We start from the raw sequence: 21,630 nt of genomic DNA, 5'->3' as shown, positions 1-21,630 counted from the left end.
GTGAGAAGTGTGGTGTGTTCTCACTGTGTTTGCATGGGTTTCCTCCCACACTCCAAACATGCATGCAGGTGGATGGATCAAATGTGTGAAGTTGTTCACGGGTGCGTGTGTGAGACTGACCCCAGGTGAGAGTGACTGTGTGGATGCATGAAACTTGTTTGTGTTAGTGTTTGTGTGTGTGTGAGAATGACTGGGTGAGTGTGTGAAATTACACACAGGTGTGTGTGTTTGTGTGTGACTAGGTGAATACATGAAATGTGTCCACAGGTGTGTGTGACTGGTTGTGTGTGGGTGATGATCTGGCATCTTTTCCAAACAAAGTCGTTAGAGAAGCTGAGTGAACGAATTGATGAACGAATGAACAAATGTTTACTTTATGTTAAGACAACATACAGCACTGTGCTAAAATCAGATCTGATTTTAAGAAGATCTGCAGAATCAAGTAAAATCAGGTGCTGGTGTACTCCGGCCAATGGACCAACATCACGGTGGTCTCCGACTTCTCAGGCCAAACTACTGCACCATATCTACAGCAAAAAAACACCACCACAGCTTGTACAAACTGGAAGATTTATTTGAAATGCAAACTGTAAAATGCCATACAAATAATTACCATAACATTCCTCCAACTCTCCCCAATATGGGGCGATCAAATTTTACTTCAAATAAGAGTTTCAGCTGAAAATTTCTTTTTAAAATTCTCCTTGCCAAATTATATTTACAACTTTAAACAAAAAGAGAAAAAAAAAAGTATATGGAAGAATGAGAGGGGGAAAGAAATAAAACAAAACGTAGATATAGCCAGTGCTTCCTCCTTCTAAAGAAAAATCTGGAGGTATAAATAAACAACAAAGTGGGAAGAAATTTCAAATATTTGAGGTCTCAAGAAAAAAAATGAAAAGTTTTAAATCATGACAAGGCTGCATTTAAAAAAAAATGTTTGTAACAACACAGCTCAAGACTGTCAGTCCAGCTAGGACAGATTTGAAACCAATAAAATGAACGTTCACAGCACCGTTACTCGGATTTAGATTTCTCAGACACTTACTGCTAAAACGTATTTGTTTGGTGCCCGTATAAATCTATGGAGAAAGATAAAAAGCTGTGACGGGGTACTTAACAGTCGCGCGGGTCTTTTCCAAACAATGTTCTGAAATTGTTAAAAAATAAACTCAACCCAATTCAACAGGCTGTTGTCTATAAAAACATGGCTAATGGCATTTTGCCACTGCATGGTTCCTACTTGACTCTGCTAGGCTCTACTCTGCTTTTTTGTGTGTGTGTGTCTGTGCTCTTCGATTACGCTAATTATGGACCTGGTACCTAAAAGCGGGCACTTATTTTTTATTCCCTGCCCTCTCGTGGTTCCAAGTGAGCCGAGCCGGACTAAACCATGATGTGTAAAACCTTGCAGAAATCTAATTGGCTCGAGAGAGACTATGCAGATGTCCAGCACAAACTTGCCATTTGTGAGACGTTGTAATTGCAAACCAACTCGTACCAGGGATCCAATTAGCGTGTAGAGCTGAGCCTAGCCGAGCTGAATAGGAACTATGCAGTGGAAAAGCGCAGTAAGAGTATGAATACACAGTGACAGAAGGCAAAAAATACATTAGGTTTCGACAGAGAAATAACAGTATTGCACTTTACACACAGATCCTATGCCTTCCCCTATGCCCAGCAACTTTCATTCAGAAGAAACAGAGAAACAAACTTAAATCGATTTGCTTCTCCGTCTCCGAGCAAGCACTTTGTGGTGGAGCTCCTTGAGGACGTCCAGGAGCAGAACTAAGCAACTGGGCATAGCACTCTCAATCAAACGCACACACACATACACACACACAAATCCTCACACACCTTCAGATCTTCAGAATAAAAAGTTCCGAACAAGATCCACATTCCAAGATCCATTTGTTTTTTTTTGTTTTGTTTTTTTTTAAATCCTCTCCGTCATGTCTCCGCAGAACCACCCGGGAAACTTTACAGTGAAGACTGCACTCACCCGAGACTCGAAAATAAAAAGATAAAGTTAAAAACGAAAAAATAAAACATCAAATAAACCACACAGACAAAACGTAGATAATCTATAATAGTGTGTTGAACATTCAGTCCCTGGGCGAGACTGAACGCTGCCTCGGATGGGTAATGTCTGCGGTTCCCCGGAAACCCGCTCATCTGACAGGGGCGCCGAGTCAACCCCGATACGGCCATGTAAAGTGACCTTCCTGCACTTTTCCCGCCTTTCCAACACAGGTAGGAAGGATTTATGAGTAAACAGCCGGCTATGGGTGTGCCTCTCCTTTGGCTGGTCCACCGAGCCCACCCTGCAGTGTACGCCATGGGGAAGGCTGGACGGTGATCTGTACGGCAAAGCACAGCTCTGCTTCAAGGCAAATTGGCAAAGGCTTCACAGGCTTGCAGTGGATCCAGTCATGTCCCGGATGACTTGTTGAACTCTCTGACGGTCAGCAGGGAGTGGACGGTCGTGCTCAGAGAACTTCTCCATTTGATTTTTTTTTGTTTTTGTTTTCATTTTTTTTTCCTTTTCTTCCCTGATTGGGTTTCTAAGTTCCTGCGAATGCGGCGACACCTGATCTGAGCACAGCTGTTCCACCTGATCACCTGAGACAGACACTGACTTTTTTTTTTCCTTTTTTTTTTTTTCCTGAAGATACAGAAGTGAGAAAAAAGTATTAAAAAAATGAGGACCTCCCAGTTCCTCCGAAACCCTTCCTTCAGACATGTAATCCTCAAGGCAAATCGAAAACGACTATAAATGGCACAGCAGAAACAAAGGCGAAGGTGATGAGGTGTTGGTACATACGCACAAAATAAACAAATAACAACGGGAGTGAAGGAGTCGTGGACACTCGTTGCTAGCACCAAAAATGTGTTAAAGTAACTGCGGACGGTGAATGCTGTATATATGAGTGCGGGAAAAAAAGAAGAAAAAAAAAAAGTAAAGAAGATACTTCCTTGAGCTAAACACATAGGGGACTTCTGTTAAAACCACCGGAAAATCTTCTTAAATACTGTAGAGTGTCAGGTTATTACTGATGAATGAAATCCAAACCCACAGCAAAAAGATAAAAATAAAATAAAATAAAATAAAATAAAGAACATTTCAAAAGACATTCATTTGGCTTTGAGTCCTTAGGGTCTTTCCATCCAGTGCAGTGCAATGGAGATCCAGTGGTCTTTTCTCTTTCCTCTTCTACTGCAGTCTGGTCTTCTTTCCGTTTTTCATGGCTTTTCATATATCCTTTGGTTGTGCTCGTGGACGTCTCCGGCCCCGTTTAGGCCTCAGACGCAGCCTGGGGTTTGAGCTGGGCCTTCTCCATGGCAGTGCCATAGGGGGTTCTCTTGAAGAAACCAAGCTGAGGGGAAAGAGAGAACGAAGATAAAGCAAGCTTCAAGTTAGACATGAAAGAGTTGCAGAAACTAAAATTCCTGACAGTATCACCTTTTTAATGTAAATTACCGTGATTACAATGTCCTTAAAAACTCATGAAAGTAACTGCATCAAAGTTAGGAAGTCTCCCAGTGTCCGCAGCGTAACGTGACTATGTTATGTGTCGGTGGAAATGTGTGCCACAGTGTGCTGCCTTGCTCAGGTGAAATCAGGTAGGGGAGGTGAGATTGGGCACCACACTGAAGACTGAGGAGTAAGCGAGTGTGTTGTAACTGACGTTGATTCTCCGGTAAACAGATGTGTGGCTGTAGAAATGTGCTGGTTTAGTCAGTTTGTTTCATTTTCAACGACAAACAAGACACTGCATGTGAAAAACTTCCTGTCCGTTCCACATTTAACGGTGCTCTAATTATATTTTGAGTGCCTTTATATACTTCTCTCCACTTTTAATTGTGAAAAAGTTATTTTTACATTAAACAGAGCAAAGTTCCACCTTAAATAGTTTAACGTTACATTCTCCTCAGTGCTCTCAGAGCAGTTTGAAATAAACATGCCTCTTAAAAAGGGGCCTAAATATCACCCATGCAGCAAATATTCGCTGGAAAATAAAGTTGAGGTTTATAAATATTTTTATCTCACGTGACTTTTGCAGTTTTACGTTTTAGTTTCTTTATCAGTAACTTAAAAATACAGTGATATTACTGATAACTCATCATTTTGGCTGCTATATTTACAATATTAAATGTTCCATTTGGTTTCATATCTACGTCAAACATAAACCATCTGTGAAATGTACTGCCTCAGACCTAATCCTGCAAATCTGAAAAGGCTTGGGGACGGGGTAAATGCCATGTTTTAAGATTTGAATCGTTTGAAAGGATAAAAACATCAAACTTAACAGTTCCTATGCTCAGCCTGCCTTGACTGAAATCTTCTTACTTCTCACCATACTCACTTTGTAAAGGACATAGATGAGCAAAGCCAGCAGCAGGAGTCCAGCCAGTATAGCCAGAATGATGATCCACAGAGGCACGTCATACTGACTGTCCGGTTTGTTCCAGTCCACAGAGGTGACCACCTGAAGAGACAGGACCCCCAAAGAGTTATTCATCTCCAAACATGAAAAACGATCTCCTCTTAAAGCAACAGTAGGTAAGATTTGGTAGGAGGGGGGGAGGGAGAAGGAGGGGAATTTTAAGGTATAAACACTACTTAGGGTTGATTTAATGTACGACTAAAACCCGAACACTAAAGGCCAATCTATCCTTCTGCTTTGAAACTATGCGTAGGTTCTGCATCAGTGTGAACCCCATGCCGTAGCTTGACGTAACCCCGACTCTGATTGCTCTGCAGTTGAATTAAGGAAGTTGAACCGGGGAAGTCCAGAAACATGAACTCCTCTTCTCCACGCTACAGACAGCAGGAACAAGTGAACAAGATTAAACAAGTGAAATAAAAGGACACATCTGTGAGTCACTGCAAAACTCTCTGTGCCAATCAATGCCCCAATTCGTGACTTTGCCTTCGATCAACGCAGAAGCATAGCTCAGCCTTTAATATAGGTTTATATTCAAGTTTCATCTTACCTTTTTAGCTCCACTGGGAGTCGTCATGGGTACAATAGCATACGGCATCTTTTCCACCTTGAAACTAGCCAAGCACTCCACAACAAACTTATTATAGGACTTCTGCAGGGAAATGAAAGAAGGGTTTTTTAGAAATGTTAGACACTAGGTGACGGCTGGAACGCCCAGTTAGATTTAGTTCTGTGAATACTGTAAGTGATCGAGGCAGGCTGTAATGACTGTAAATCAAACAAGCTGCTGAGTAAATATAAAATCCTTTATAAAATGTATGTATATATAAATAACAATATATATTTAAATTAAATATATAACATTTATCTATATTTAAAAATAAAGTGAATAATTGGTAAATTAAATATACAGGAGGTCCTCGGGTTACGTCAGTCCTGAGTTACGATGTTTCGTGGTTACGACACATCTCTCATTTACTGTATAAAGCCTTGTTTCGAATTCAGTGGTTTTGCGTCGTAAACGTCGTAACGTGAACTTCCTGTTTGGTGTGCGTGGCGCGGCGGAAGAATACACGGTTACGCGGCTCGGGACCGAGGAGGATAGGTGTGAGGATAGGATAAGTGCGTACAGTATGTTATTTACGTACAGTATGTACGTATGTTCCGACTTACACCGGAAATCAGTTTACGACGCGACGTAGGAACGGATCAACGTCATAAGTCGAGGACCCCCTGTATTGTTTCAACATCTTTATATACACGTCTTTCTGGAGGTCCCCTAGTGGCCTGCTCATTTATTCCTGGTTTACCTCCTGTGGGGTCCCTAACAATTGAGGAACAGGTTTAAACTAACAGATAAACTACAATCTGTAATTACAGACGTAAAAAATTGCTCTTTTATGGTCAGTGGAGCCGATAAATATCTATGGGGAAAAAAATAAATAAATGATACTCAAGGAAAAAATGCAACCCCACCAATGGACACAAGATGGCAGTGTGGTTTCATCTTTGTGCTGTGACAGCCTGGATTCAGCTCTCTCACAGTCCCTGGCACATTCCAATCCTATGAGAACTCGGCACTGCCAGCTAATGAAATTTCAATGCACTCGCACATACTCTTTGTATTGGCTCGAGTTGCACAGAGCATGTAAGGACCCCTCTCAAAAACAGAGCTCCTGTTTAGAGGTAGTGTCTGACTTTCCCTCCCCTACACATACAAAAGCCCACTGCTGCTGACCACCAAAATGCATTCCCCTTTATGGTCACTGACTGGTTTTGAGTGAATCCCTATTACTTAATTTTACTCCTACCCTTGTTTTGGAGTGTTATCGTGCCCCTTGGAACTGAGTCACAGGGTTTAGTGTTTAAAATCTTCCCCTACGAAAGGGGACCACCCTTCAAAAGCCTGACACGTCATCCGAACACAGAGGAGTGCTCTGCAGCGATATCAGAGTAAAGTTTAGGGCATCATGCCTCCACAGCGTTCACCAATTACACATTATCAGCCACTCCTAACGCAAGCACAACTCCCATCTATTTCACTCTTCTCCCAGAGCAAATGTAATTAAAATCATGATAAAAATGGGAAGACTGACTCCACCGCACTGAGACGCTGAGGTGACACTAGCTGCTGAGGTAAGTAAACACCAGGCTGTGGGCGGGAACAAGCCGTGACAAAGTCTCAATTATCTGCCTCATGAGGACAGACGAGCGCTGCAGACTTAAACAGCTGTCTACGGGGTCAGTGCCTACTTCAGCAGCTCACAAGGTTTTGGGCCAGACCTTAAATCAAGATAACATTATATTTCTCACCAATAAAATAGAGTTAAGAGGTGAAATGGGATTCACCCCAAATCCCAAAGTACTAGGGCTCAATATTAGCACCTGACATTGATGAAACAGTGAGGTTGATTACGAGTGGTGGAAACTCACCGAGACGAAGGATTCAGCCCAAAGTCGGGAGCGCACTCGCAGAATGGCACTGGTTCCTTTATCCAGCAGTCCCACGCTGCACTGCAGGGTCCAACACTCGACACTGGAGCAGGACTAACACACACACACACACAAGTGAGCAAAAAAGAAAAGGGGCAGAGATGGAGAGTTAGAAAAGGAAAATTTGGGCATGATTCAGGGTAGTCATGATAAAGATGAATGGCTTTATGTTTCCCGGTCTGTTCCCAAGACTGGAGCTATTTTTCCTGCTGTATTTATTCCCATTTGCAAGCAACAGACCCATAAAGTCTGTGCTAGTTACACAGATCAGGGTCATGAGCGGAGATTATTCCTGGCACCAATGATCAATGACAGTATTATAACAGTCTTTTTTTAGTAATTTAACAGTTTCTTTTTCCCTCAGCGAACCATGCTCGTTTAAAGCCATTAATTAAAAGGGTGAGTGTAAATATGTCAAGAAGGGGTCAGCTGAAGGGAGAGTGAGGGGAAGCATGAGACTGATGATAGCATTACAGGCCAAGAAGCAACGACAAAAGGCCCAATGTTAAGCTCCCCGCACGAGGGCTGCTTTAAATTAGGCAAAGTCACAGGACTATAAAACGCTGGCTGCAGTTGCTGCTAGTCAAATTACGGACCCACCGCCGAACTCCCACACGTATCGCTCCCGGCTTCGCTGTCCCTCTCTCTTCATTACAACCTTAGAATACAACGTTCATTCCATCGCAGGGCATTTGTTTCACTTTTATCAGAGTAAATATGGAAAGCCACTGGCCACAGGCCACGGTCCGATTGAAGGATGCAATGAGGGCAAGAGGAAAGAACCGGGCCGTTTCCTCTCAATGGGATTGCGAGTTGGCCTCAGGCACAGACACGTGGGCTGGGTTCCAGAGCTCCAAATAGGCTTCCTTGACACGATCACCCCCCTCACATTTTCAGGAGGACAGACAGATATAAGAATGAAGTCAAGACTAATAAGAAGCTACAGAAACAAGGCCTCCAACAAGTACTCCACTGCTTCCAGTAGCTGCTAACATCAGATCTAAAGCAACAGTTTTAGGACGTTTTAACCCTAAAATTACAGCTTATATATCATTGTGATATGTCACTGAACTGTAATAGGGAGAATAGAGTATGTGCTGTTGCTACTCTGAGCTCAGCACTGCAGAAACTGCACTGTGTAGCTTTCTGAGGATGGTGGGAAACTCTAACCCTGTACTTCTAGAAAATCTGGAATATTCTGGAATATTGTTAATTATATTGGATTGTGATTCTCTTTCTCAGGCATCAGATGCACTTGTATTTATTTGGTATTTCTCTCTTTAAGGTTCTGCTTTAAATCCTGTTCCTAGTGACGTCCTAGCCCTGGCCTCCCTCAATAACAGTGGTGTGGAGGAATAATGGACGCTTGAAGACTGCGTTGTCAGGCGAGGGATGATAAACGAGGGTGATTGAGCGCAACAGGGAGCAGGACAAGGCCTTCATTCATTCGGTCAGGTACAGAGGGGCCAAGTGGACAACAGGCCGCTGTGTGAGAGGTGTGGTGGGCGTGGTGGGCAATGACACAGAGAGGGAAAGGGCAGAGTAAGGACAACCTGGCAGGTACAACCTGGACTGCCGAAATTAAAGAGGTTACTGCTGTATCTCACAGACACACAGGGAGCTAAAGTTTGAAGTCGACCAGCGAGCCGGAGAGAAGCTCTGACCCAGACAGACTGGATTCGGTTCATTACATCACTTGATGCTTGTGCTTTATGGGTTCACTCAAAGGTGGTTCGTCTTGAGGACACTGGATAGTGTTGGGCGGTATTACCACAAAGCAATATCACGATTAACTGAACATCCTTCAGTGTGATTGTGCTGAATGTTGACTGGGGGATTAACCTTAGTCACTAAAACTGTTTCTTTTTTTTGGGACGGTGTTTATATTTGTCTTATGTTCAGTGTTTTCTTCACTAAATTCAAAACACGTCCAAATGAAGGACAGCGCTTTTCTTTGGTACGAGCTGCTTGGTCCGACTCTGTGTTTAGGTTCTCCTCCATTTTGCTTCCATGTGGCAGAGTGAATGGGGCAGAATTTTAAACAAATTCATGAACAAACTGGGGAACATGAAAACAGAATTTATAATTATAACAACAATAAAATTGATTTAATAACTGCAGAGGTGCTGTTGTGGTGGTTGGTGATGAAGCATGTAAAGATCACATGGAACTGGTGGCACTGAGCATGCATTAACGGTGCCAGTGGGGCTAGGTAAAGCCCTAGTCACCAGGGAGGCCAGTGTGGATTTATGGTTGTTGATGCTTAAGGGTATGGTAGGACTGTAAAGCTGGCTTGGAGGGGGGTGGGTCTGGGAAGCCAGACTTCACTGTTGAGCCTTGTGGAGATGTTGTGGACTTAATTCAGCAAAACACTGACAAGGGAAGGTGCCTGCCTAATGACCCCTGTGAAGAGCTAATGATGCAGTGGCTGGTTTGTGAACTCATGGGCTGGGCTCAATGAGTAACTGTAAAAGGGTCGCTGATTGTTGATCAGATCATAAATGGCCACAGTAACCTTAGGGTGTAGCTATAGGATTGGAACAATAGAAATTGTGTGGCTGCTGGTAGAAATAGAGTGGGGTGGGCCCTTTGTGAAGCTCTAATGGATGGAATATTGATTTGCAACTGTTCTCACCAGGTTTGTCAGATCTGCCAGAGCTCCCTTGTGTGTTTCCCGCTTTTCGACATGATGCTCCTGGTTCCGTAAAGTCGGCTTTTCTGTGGATGTCTGCTGAAGCTGGAAAGAGGCAAAAAGAGAGAGTGAAATGGATGAACAGAGTAAAGGAACAGAGACAGAGCGACAGAGAGAGAGAGAGAGAGAGAGAAAGAGAAAGAACTCTAAGTGAAAATTCACCACCCATTTGGGGAATCAAGACACTGACCTCAGTGTTAAATCAGTACCACCCACTGACTCAACATGGACAGTAGACAAAAACAGGAAGTCCTCACTGACATCCACACGTGGGAGCATTAAAATTCACACCCATACTTTTCCCCACTGTGCAAACATAATGTGACACTAGGGCTGGGCGATATAACCGCAAATCTATCATTAAAAGGAAAAAAAATTACATAAACGATACAAGCAAGATTAAATCGATAAGAATATCAATTTTAATACCTTTTCGATTTATTGCCCAGCCCTTTGTGGCACGCTCCTCACAACCAAACATCGAGCACCAAATACAGACTCAGTAACACAAAACACAACTCTAATGACAAACTACGCCCATCGCAGAGAAGAGATTTGCTGTATTTCCAGATGCTCCAGCCATTTCTAGGTGAGTGACCACACTGCAGAATCTATGTAGGCATCAAAGGGAGCAAAGCCAGCAAAACAGAACCAGTCCTACAGCACTGTGAAGACAGTGTGTTTACATTTGCGCTGAAGTGGTACATCAAGCTGTTTTTCCTTATTGAAGCAGGGCTGTATCATATGGAAGTGCCAAGGGAGGATCAAAGCATGGCTAACTGCCCTTCGTGGGATCGAGAGGTGGTGGTGGGGGGGGGTGGGGGGGGGAGAGCGAGAGCGCAAGATCATCACCATTATGTAACTAGGAGAAGTTCAGTACGCACACATTTGAGACATGTGTAAGCATGGGTGTGTGTGTGGGTATCAAGGGTGGGGTGGGATGGGCCAGGGTGTGTGTGATTGATCGAAGATGTCCCACAGGTTTTAATTCACTTACTCATTAACAGACTCTTCTCCCTCTAAAATAAAAGACATCTGTATTACACTGTGTGTGTGTGTGTGTGTGTGTGTGTCCACATGCAACGTAGATGCATCCATGTATGCAAGGTTACAAATCCGTGCTCGATGAAAAGGCAGAGTAGAACCCAGTATAACATCTAATTAAAGACAGAAGGTCAGATCGAGTGGTGGGTTCTTATTTATGAACAAAAATATTTTGTTGCTCAACATCCACAATTCACCAGAAAGAACATTCCCTATAAAACACTGGCCTTGATGTTTCTCCATGTTTTTCTCCTCAGGTATTTAGGATGTTCTGCAATGTATCGTGTGCAAATGGTTTAAATAATAATAATACTAAATCGTTCTGGTGTAACGTATAATTGTAATTCAAAATTCACACATTCTCCTGCTCTTTGTTAATATTACGCAGCATTCACCTTAAAATTACAAATGACAAACAAATTATTGAAAAAAATATATTAAAAACTAAGCACAGGGTGAGTCAAAAGTTGCAGGACACCATTTTATTACTTTAATAGGCTTCATGACCACCTTCCCATTGGGAAAAACTTAACCATGATCCAATATGGCGGCTTTCAAGATGGCGGCCATGTTCATAGCGTTTAAGATATGCCCCCCTCAAACATTACTTGCTAGGTTATTCACATAAAAGGGTGTCCTGTGACTTTTGACTAGTTTGAAAATGGCAAATGAAAAGAATGTATACATCAGTGCATTGATTCTGAGCTCCACCAGGAAAAAGTGCTGGAGAATCATGTGATAGATTTGTTCTGTTCTTGGGAATAGTATTGTATCCAAAAATGTGTTTGAGTTTTGGTGTAGACAATTTTAAAAAGGTGATTTCTAGTGTAGTAAAACACTGCAGTGTTAAATTTTTATTTATTAACAATTTTTTTTGTTTTGGGGGAAGGGGTGGGGTCAGGACGTATAGGTTTGATGCAGAAGCATACATTGGCCTTTATGTATCTCATATTAGTCTTGCTGATATACACCCCCACCCCCCTCGCTGCAACAGCTACACTCACACACCACAATTTTGGGAACCACAGTGTTACACCATAAAGCTTTAAAACTTATTTGTACACCTAATAACTTGTATGTGATATGAGCAATTCATGAAGATGACAACCCTCAATAAATAAATAAATAAACAAACAAACCATGCTCAAATTTAAGGTCTACAATAAGGTAAATAATTCCTGAAAGTCAGCGGTCAGTGAATTATAGAAAGTGGTTGTAGGTAACCTACCTTAAGCTTCATGGGGTTGACTACGCCGTGTGTGGTGCAGTTGACAGGCCCCTGGGTGGTGACCTCCAGCGGGTACATGAACTTATGACTGCCAGGACACTTTAGTTCAAGGAGTGTGTGACTGATACGGCTCGGACCATTGTTCACCAACTACAAAACACAAGAAACCAAGCAAGAAGTGTTCCTGTTATGTAATATTTGACAGAAATTCCCGATCACAGAGATAATGCACATTACCAACAAAGACTACTGCTTGCGATTTGTTCCCAAAGTAACTACCCAGGTGTTTTAATGTCTGTATACAACAGGAGGACACATTCACATCTTGTTCTTTTTAAGCACAGTAAAGCTCAGGGGGCCATCCTCCACGCTTGCTCTGAAGTTTCCTTGACTCGTCTCTGCAGCTATGGACGTAGTAATCTTTTCTATAAAGAACAGTGACAGGTTTCTCTGGCCCCCAGACTGGCTGGAGGATAGAGGGGGACTGTGTACCTCATAGATGTGCTCTACTGGAGGCCCCACTTCCTGCTCAACAGCTACATTCTTGCTTACTCTCCCATTCGGAGACAGGAAGACCTTATCTGGCCGGGACACACTTTACAAGAAAGAGAAAGAGAGAGAGAGAACAAACAAGTGAGTAAAGAATGAAGAGAACTTTCCATCAAAGATTCCAGTGGAGTAAAGGTTTAAAAACATGCCGTTCAAACGATGAGAACTTACCCCTGTAATATAACATCAGCTTTAACCTCCACCTTCAGCATGTAGGGGACAACCTCACTCTTGGAGTTATTCTCGTTTTTACTGGTAACAGAGTGATAGAGCACAAAGGAGACGGGGGGAGAAATAATTAAAAATAAAATAACGACCAACACAGATGAGCTACTGTCTCTGACTTTACATCTACAAGGTGGACCAACGAGGGAGGAGTGTCTCACAGAGTGGACAGAGAGTGGACACAGGGTTTAAAAACTCCAGCAACCCTGCTGTGTCTGATCCACTTGTACTAGCGCATTGTTATATACAGGTGTGTGTGTGTGTGTGTGTGTGTGTGTGTATTTGTTTCATACCTGCGGATCTGCATGTCAAACTGCACCACCTTATGCGTGTCATTCAGACGTGGCACTGTGAACCTCAGGCCTGCCCACAGCTATAAGAGGAAAAAAATGTTAACATTAAAATTTTGTTTATCTTCATTGAAAATGAAAGATTCCTCTATACTCCACACCTGCCGCTCACCAAAACTGACATAAGGGTCAGTGGAATGACCCCTTACCGCATGTACCCGCACTTCCTTTTCAACCCAACATGCCCACGACACCCCTCTCTCTCTCTCTCTCCTCTCTCTCTCTCTCTCTCTCTCTCTCTCTCTCTCTCTCTCTCTCCTCTCTCTCTCTCTCTCTCTCTCTCTCTCTCTCTCTCCTCTCTCTCTCTCTCTCTCTCTCTCTCTCTCTCTCTCTCTCTCTCTCTCTCAAAAGACAGAAGAGCAACGCTACTGCTTTGGTGGTCTCCTTTTAATCTCTAAAAACAACATCCGGCAGATTTCAATTAAGATTACCTGATGTGAGCTCAACAACACAACAGTTTAACATTTAACAGTGAATGACGTCAAACCGGACGGCGAATAAATTTGAAGAGGTCTACGTCATAACAAAAGCCCGATGCAGCCACCCAAGTTACAGCCCTCCTCCAGAATGCTATTAAAAAAGCCACAGCTCTCTCCACCTTTACACAGAACCATTAGGGGAAGTCCAAGCCGCAGGGGAGCAGTCTTGCTTCCTTGATAGGAGCATTCAGCCCCCCTTCCTAACACTGGCCAGCACACACAAACACACACACACACACACACACACACACACACACACACACACATACGTACGTAAGGGCTGTTTAAAAAAGGACTACAGACATAGGCTGCTTGCCCAATACAGAGTAATGTTATGAGCAGCAGTGTTTAAAAAGTTCATCACAAAATGGCTGCCATTAGGAAACATCACCTCGAAACAAAATTGTGTTCACTGGCATGTTTGTTTTAGGCCTTTTGATTGATTAAAATAATAATAATATAATTTTTTAATAGCATAATTTGCTGTGTTTAATCATGATTATTCGCATTGTCCCTTCTTAAGTTCTTAAGCATTTAATATTGGATATTTAAAAGTAAAATAAAAGAATCAACGCTATGGAATTATATTAATATTAGTAGTGTCTATCGATTAAAACAATCACAACAATAAAGTTAAAATGAGAGTACTTCCTTGTATTTTTGGGAGGGAGATGAATGTGTAGTGTGTTATTCAGTTATATTATACGTATGTCAGAGATATAAAATGTCTTAAAATGACAACAACATCACTTAGTACAATTATTTCTGGGACAATATACAGACCCCATAAAAGGCCATTGTGATAGGCCTTCGCATACACAACATATATGTTCACAAATAAGGGAACGTAATGTGTGAAATACTCACGTTGGTTCCAGACTTCATGGGATTTCCCAGATCACAGCTGAGATAACGCGTTTGGTTCTCCGTCTCATAGCTGCACGTCAGCTGAGTCAGACTCTGGGTAAAGATAAGCAACATAAATTAACTCACAACGACTACTGTCGAGTCTGGCCTGCATTTTTCTGAATGCTAGACTTTTTACAATTAAATTGTATGTTTATTAGAAGACTGTCCTATGACTCACAAGCCTATATCACCACTGACGCCTTCCCAAAGGAATGATCTTTTGTTTTCTGTTGTTTTTTTTATTTTGGTAAAAAGATAATGAAGCGCTTATTTTTCTAAAACATCTGGCCGTTTCAAGCTTCACAAGGCTACGTGGCACCTACATAAGCCTTTATGTCTAACATAAACATCTATGAATGCTATTTCCAATAAGCCTCAATAGTCATTACAATTTTAGTGAAACCACTAAAAGCTTATACAGAATATAAATGGTTTAATACCTGACATAAAATGCACAATTTTAGTGCAGTTACACCATGCAGTATGGAGGGAAATATCACAGATTTAAACTTGGAAAAAATGGCAGTCAGCAGTGCAGCTGCAGCTTGGTATAACGTGTGTTGTCATAGCAACAGTTCATCGAGTACTGTTCGTGAGAAACTGTGTACTATGTAAATATTTTATGTACTAGCCTGCTGAACTCACATTTGTAAGGTTAGTACATACTACATATTTATTATATATCATTAGTGAGTAGTACACGACGCAGCCGCAGAGTACAGACAGAAGTATATGTGCGTATACGTATTTAACGTTGAGGATAAAAGAACCTAACAGAGGTACCACTGGAAACCGTGAGGAATTGCAGCCAAGGCAAGAAGGAGGCCTTCTTAGTGCCACACAAGCAGCAGGGTATACGGGCTCGGCCTAGTACACAGCCGGGGCCCTGTCAGCACCTATAACACCACGTCCCGTTTAACTCACCTCATTATTGCGAGCAATTCCGCTGTAGTCCACCTCTGGAGGAAGCTCCACATACAGCTCAGCTTCATAAGCTCCACCTCCATCGTTCCGAGCATTGAAGGTCAGGGTCAGTGAGTTGTCATCCCCCATGTACACTTCCTTCCTGTCTCTGTGCACCCAGAAAGAGAAAGCAAAAACAAAAATGTGAATTACTTAGCACAGGTGGAGACAAATCAAGGATCTGGATTCACATTCTAATAATCTCTTAATTACCACAGAAACATACGCAGTTACTGAGTACCAAGTCTTAAAATAATTCATAATCGACACATGACTCTGCAGCGTAAAGAGTTAACTGAGCACAGAGAGAAAAACAGTGACAAACAGGATGTTTTGGCAAACTAAGAAGGTGCAACAGTGCTGGCATTGTGTGTAACAACACAGAGCATGAACCTTCCTGAGTGCTCTGCGTCTGCAGTGAACTCACTCAGATTTAATGTCGAGACAAAGGGTAACAGACTCTTAACTTGCAGGAAGTCCCTCTTCCCAGTTTGGAAATCTTTACCACAGTGGCTATAAAGTCATACAGGCACTGGGTCGGAAACTGAAACTGTAAAGCACCACCTCCTCTTGTTCCCCAAGTCCCCTCCATTTCTACTCCTTCCCCCACACTCCCCCCATTTTCCTTCCCTCTGATTTCTCTCCCCTGCTCTGAACACAATCAGAAATTCCATGCGAGGGCCACACAGACGCTTCCAATTACTGCCTGGCCTCATAAAGCTGTGTTGAAGCAAGATTCAAACATCAATGCTGCAACAGAGGGGGACTGGAAGCTGTGAGACAGCTCCAATGGCCACATTCAGGCTACACATGGTGGGTCAATAGCAGATTTAACTTAGTTACTGGACATTTCACTGAGCACCAGTATCAGAAAGACATCAGAATATTAGTACTCGGGGCCTCCGAGGGGAGTGGCGGCCTGAGCGTATTCAGTATCATCAGGAGATCACCGATTTGATGGCTCCATCATCCAAACAGGGATTCCAACAGAACGCAACAGGCCTCAAGGCATTTTTTAGCAGCAGTGCAAAAAGAAGTGGTGGATGGCTTCCTGCATTTCAGAGGAAGACTGTGCTACCCCTCATGCTTTCTGGGTCGGTGCTATTGCATGCAATTTGGGAGACAGGCAGGTGGGTGGAATTGGTGATACAAGTGGAGAAAATCTAGCCAAAATTGTTAAAAATCCTAGGGGATTAAAAAACAACAATCAGGAACCAAAAATAATTTCTCCAAAATTCCATTTCACTTACACATAGGAAAATAAAGCCTTTGTTGTTAATAATCCAGGCTCAGCACTGTAGAAACTGCACTGTGCAACCTTTGAACAAGGGTAGAAAACAACTACCCCTTCTCCTTTCCTCCCCCCTTGATTTCAGGACAGTGCTGTAAATGTGAATTACACTCTGCAACAGTAGGTGGAGACCAGAGAGAAAATAACCTATTACCTACTGTTCCATTTGATTTCAGCTAAAGAAAGTGTTGATTTTTCATACTCATCCCCACTAGATTTATCCCTGTTTTATTCTACTATGCCATGGCTTGTAAATGCCCACCCTTGCAAAGTTAAGAGCCTGATTAAATTAATAATAAAAGAAACTGCTGAGTACTGAGACGCATGGAAACAATCTGAAGTGTTAGCAGAGCAAAGAAAGCCTGGCTGAACTTACTCAACCTGGAGCTGAGAGGCAGTGGTGTTGTAGGTTACAAGCCTTGGCAGAGATTACAGGACAGGACTGAAACCTGGCTGTGTTCTCCGAGCCGTCTCAGGAGAACTCCCTCTAGACCCACTGTCTCCTCTTCCCAAATTCATTCCGGGTAGCTCAGTTCACAGCTCAATTTCCATGCATTCGGAATCGTGGAATGACTCAGTGAGTCTGCAATCATTTTTCTGTAAGCCATGGTTTATATTTTTAAAATGGCATTGTATTTTTCTGTCCATCCCTTGGGATATTTGAAAGGCTTCTTTAATCATTACATTATTTAGCGTTTATTAATATAATAAGCACTGCAGTTCAATATGAATGTCTGTGCATAAGTGAGAGGGCCAAGAAGCAAGTCTGGTTATTTTTGTGAGAAGAAAGCCACAAATCCAAGAAATCAAAGTGGAGCTGAATTCTATAAGTGCAGAGGAGGAGGAGGAGGAAGGGTATCTCCAGAAAAGCCAACTCCCAGAATTTTCCATATCCAACTCTTTCATCTGCTCTTATTTTTTCCACAGAACCCAGCAGCCAATCCCAGCACCTGTAGCACAGCCCCGTTCACTGTTTTCACATCCAGCACTGAGAGGGAATGTGTGTGTGTGTGTGTTTGTTTGTGAATTTTCCCTTGCTAATCCTGCCCTGGAGCGTTTGACTCTTCACTGTGATTCATCAGGTAGATTTATTTGAACTAAACGGTAGCAGGAAAAGTTGTTTCTCATTTTCTCAGCTGCGCACTTATTCAGGGATTGCTTTCTGTGTGTCAGCATATGCTAAGGCTACTGTACCAACTCCACAAACCTGCTGCATCGCATACACCGTGCAAACAAAATCCCTGGTATGTGCAGGGTTTCTGCTGTCCTTGCTAAATGACTTACCCATACACAGTTAGATTTAGGTCAGGGACACAGATGTTGTCCTCTCCACAGTCCAGTAAAATCTGGGCCTGGAACATAAGTGTGACAGGAAAAGCAGAACATAAGGAACATAAATTGACAGCAATTAAAACATTAGGAGTTCTAACCCTAACCCAGGGACAGTTTAACCTTTTAAAAGTGATGATTAATCTAAACATTCAGTGAAGACAAATCCAAAAGTGTTCAAAGTAAATAAAAGCAACACTAAACGGTCAAAGAAACCAATAATATACACAATACCTGTGGAAAAACTGTATTCTTTTTTTTTTTTTTTTACTTTGTGACTTCTCTATATCTGCAATAGGTCACAGGTATTTAAATCCAGACCTTAGATCCAGGTTCCATGCTGGGATTTTAAAATGGTCGGCGCGTATGAAACAACGTATCAGGTGCATTAGCAGTCACAGTTATCCCAATTGTGCACCTAATACTAATTCTAAATAGTGCACTTCACAGATTGTAAAACTAATAGCACTACAATCAGACAGTGCACTAAATGTTAGAGGTATATGAAGCTTATATTGAATATTAATGGTTTTATTATCTGACATACAGAGTATTATTTTAGCGCAGAAACTGTTATTTTATGACCTAAACTTTGCATTATCCAGTGTGGAGGGTGATAGTTGAGTTTCAGTGTTTGTAAATAATGAACAGCATTGCAGCTGCATTTTGGAATGACATGCGTTGTCATAGCAATGATTCATCACGCACTGTTAATAAGAAACAGTGTAGTATGTTAATATTGTGTTCTAGCCTGCAGTACTCAGCTTTAAGGTTAGTCGTGTTAGTGCATAGTTAGCAGTTGAGACACAGCCATAGTGTCATAAAAGCTGGTCATTTTAAAATCCTGGTCTGGACTCTCCTCGGGTTTGAAGACCTCCACAATTGGCCAAAAAAGGTATAACAAGATTAAAATAAGTCATACCTGGACACCGCAGTCTTTGGTAAGAATGGGAAATATTATGATATAATAAATTAGAAAATATGATAGAATAGAATGTAATATATTAAATTTGAATAAATTACTATTATTAGTAATTATTATTATTGTCAATAAGCATCTAAGTATACCATGATTTTATTAGTTTGAGAACACTGTCAAAAACAAACCTTGTGACTGTGAACAACATTATGAATCTTCACCTTGAAGCAGCAGAAAAACCTTTAAAGACCTCCTTGAAACCTTGGAATTAGATGTTTAAACAAAGAAACTGCACCATTTTACAGCTATAAGACAGCGTCTGATGAACTGGAGAAGTTTGTGTGCGCGCCCATAACGGCTCTGTACGCATCTGTCTGGCTTGTTCCTAGAAGGACAGGGTCCTCCTGAAACCTCCCGCAAAATAAGCGTCTTACGAGAACCATATTCCACATCACAGGCAGCCACCACGGACCACAAGCCGGCCGCACACAACGCCACCCAGCTCACCACTCGCTTAAACACACACACACACACTCAGAGCGTATATATACTTTCACAAGCCTCTGTCATAAACAGAGAAGGGGAGGAAATAAAGAAAATTCAGAACGGAGTCAAGAGGGATCCGACAAGTGCAAGAAGGGAAAGACCTGACATGGCTAATTGCTTACGCATGACGCAGCGACGCTGGCGTGTGCGCGGACGATGCGGACGACGATGAGGATAAGAAATAGAAGAGGGAGATTAGAAAGAGTGCAGTGGCCTCCCTGTAATCAAGCCTTTACTGGGCTCTAATTAAAGTCGTGGCGGGAGGGAGGGAGGCCGCCTACTCCACAGCTCACTAAAGCCACTTGCTGGCCTGCTCCCAATGTCTGGAGGAGGGAGGGAAAAAAAATAAATAAATAATTTACATTAATCACAGCAGCTACACTACAACTATGACAAGCATACAGTACACCAACTCAGAAAATAATCCTTACATATCGTATACAAAGAAAGATGATTCTAATCCAGAGTCATCATTCAGTAAAATGGCGTTGTGCTGTACTTGGCTTTTTTTTGTTTCCATTAAACAGTCACAGAGGAAGCAATTCTAATGTTACTTGGGAGTCAACAGCAAAGGAACAGTCCCCTTCATATTTAAGACGAGCCCTTGGGACGACAAGCTTCGAGATCTTGCAGGCACAAACATGTAAAGCACGTCCACACTGTGTCCAAAATTTAAAAACCGTCATTAAAATCTTATCACAGATTCTGCAATCAACTGGGAGCTAGAGTAAGGAAGTCAAAACTGGGGAGTGAGGTGTTCTTCTTTCCTTTGTACCAGTTGTACTAGTCGTATGCGCGGAAGTATGAAGAAGCTTAAGGCATAAATGACCCTTTCCAAATTTGAGATATTAAAAGTTTTTAGTGCTGAGATGATTTTTTCAAGAAATTCAAACACTCCTTGGATCGGTGGCCAACAAAAAACTCCAGGGAGAACTGGACAGTGCAACAAGGAACGGAAAAACTCTACAGACGTGTCTGAACTGGGGTGCGGAGCTGGGTTTAGTCCCAAACAACAACAACCACAACCACATTACTGCTGCCATTCTTGTCGTTTCCAAAGCCCATGTTCCTGTCAGTGACAGTGTTTTGTGACATCACAGCCAACGTTTCGGTGTGGCACCAGGTCCCAAAAAGTGAGTAGAGTCGAGCAGAGTCGAGTAGAATAGGTATGCACCACAAGAAGCTTGTCTTTAAATGAATCCTGCTTGGTCTGTTTGAGAATGTCCAACAAAATCCAACAAAAATCCAATAATTAAAAAAGCTGTGATATTCTAGTGGAATTAATACTAGCTACATACATCTAAGAACCATTACACAGTAAAGATCAGTCAGAGGTTACAGCTAGCACCTAAGGGCAACAACAAAGATTAATGCAAACTAGGATCAGACTCCAATCACAAACAGATTTTTTAAAAATCAAAAAACCCCGAGGCACATAGTTGATCTTGAGGAAAGCCTGGGTCAGTGTATCGTGGGCTGTTGGAATATTTGGCAGGATATGACATGGAGAGCCTGTGTATTCAGAGCATTCAGACTTGAATGCATTACTGCAGTATGCCCATGGAAACATATGGAGCAAATCAGCAGTGATCTTACACTTACAGACAAGGTGTAGTCTGGTCAACAAACTATTACCTCATCTACAGCGTTAATAAGGGTCACGCTCAATGCACTCAGAAATTAAATTAACACATAGTTTGCTGCTCTATCTTTACCCAGGTCTGAAGCTGCTCCCTGGATGACCGCTGCAATGTTTGGAAGGAGCTTGCACTGGGTGCCCATAAGGATTTACAATGTGCTTGAGGGTTTATTGCTTAAGCACACTGTCACCATAACCTTAACAGCTGGCCTTTCTGCTCTCTGCTCTGAAACAATGTGTGGCTGGTGAGCAATCGCTCAGACTTTAGAGTCTTTATAACTCAAATCCAAGATAAACACAAGCCAAATATAGACCACACTTGAATCTGCATGTTGCTTTTAATGAAAATCATTGTGACTGAACAACAGTGAAGTGGCCTGCAAGGCAAAGAACAGAACTCACGGCGCAAACTCAGATCACGTTGGTCCTTCCCCTGCTGTCCATATGGTGTGCAGCGTAAGTGAAAGCAGCCGCACGTCGAAGGCAAATAAAGCTTCAACTTTTAGTGGTAGAGCTTTCATTACCA

General features: G+C 42.3%; 1 protein-coding gene across 1 annotated transcript in view; it reads right to left on the bottom strand.

Moving 5' to 3' along the window:
* Positions 1–565: 565 nt before the first annotated feature.
* Positions 566–21,630, bottom strand: part of itga5 (integrin, alpha 5 (fibronectin receptor, alpha polypeptide)) — a 57,662-nt gene continuing 36,597 nt past the window's right edge. The window contains exons 19-30 of the mRNA XM_066670904.1: positions 17,956–18,023; positions 15,342–15,489; positions 14,376–14,468; positions 12,973–13,052; positions 12,626–12,706; positions 12,398–12,500; positions 11,906–12,055; positions 9,577–9,678; positions 6,882–6,995; positions 4,999–5,100; positions 4,368–4,490; positions 566–3,377 (exon numbers count right to left, since the gene is read on the bottom strand). Coding sequence (XP_066527001.1) covers positions 3,297–3,377; positions 4,368–4,490; positions 4,999–5,100; positions 6,882–6,995; positions 9,577–9,678; positions 11,906–12,055; positions 12,398–12,500; positions 12,626–12,706; positions 12,973–13,052; positions 14,376–14,468; positions 15,342–15,489; positions 17,956–18,023 — 1,245 coding nt within the window. The 3' untranslated portion in view covers positions 566–3,296. The remainder of the gene's footprint in view (positions 3,378–4,367; positions 4,491–4,998; positions 5,101–6,881; positions 6,996–9,576; positions 9,679–11,905; positions 12,056–12,397; positions 12,501–12,625; positions 12,707–12,972; positions 13,053–14,375; positions 14,469–15,341; positions 15,490–17,955; positions 18,024–21,630) is intronic.

This window comes from Hoplias malabaricus, chromosome 5 (assembly GCF_029633855.1).
Source record: "Hoplias malabaricus isolate fHopMal1 chromosome 5, fHopMal1.hap1, whole genome shotgun sequence".
Classification (NCBI taxonomy): domain Eukaryota; kingdom Metazoa; phylum Chordata; class Actinopteri; order Characiformes; family Erythrinidae; genus Hoplias; species Hoplias malabaricus.
The sequence above is the reverse complement of the archived record's forward strand: the minus strand, read 5'-3'. Positions and strand labels throughout refer to the sequence as shown.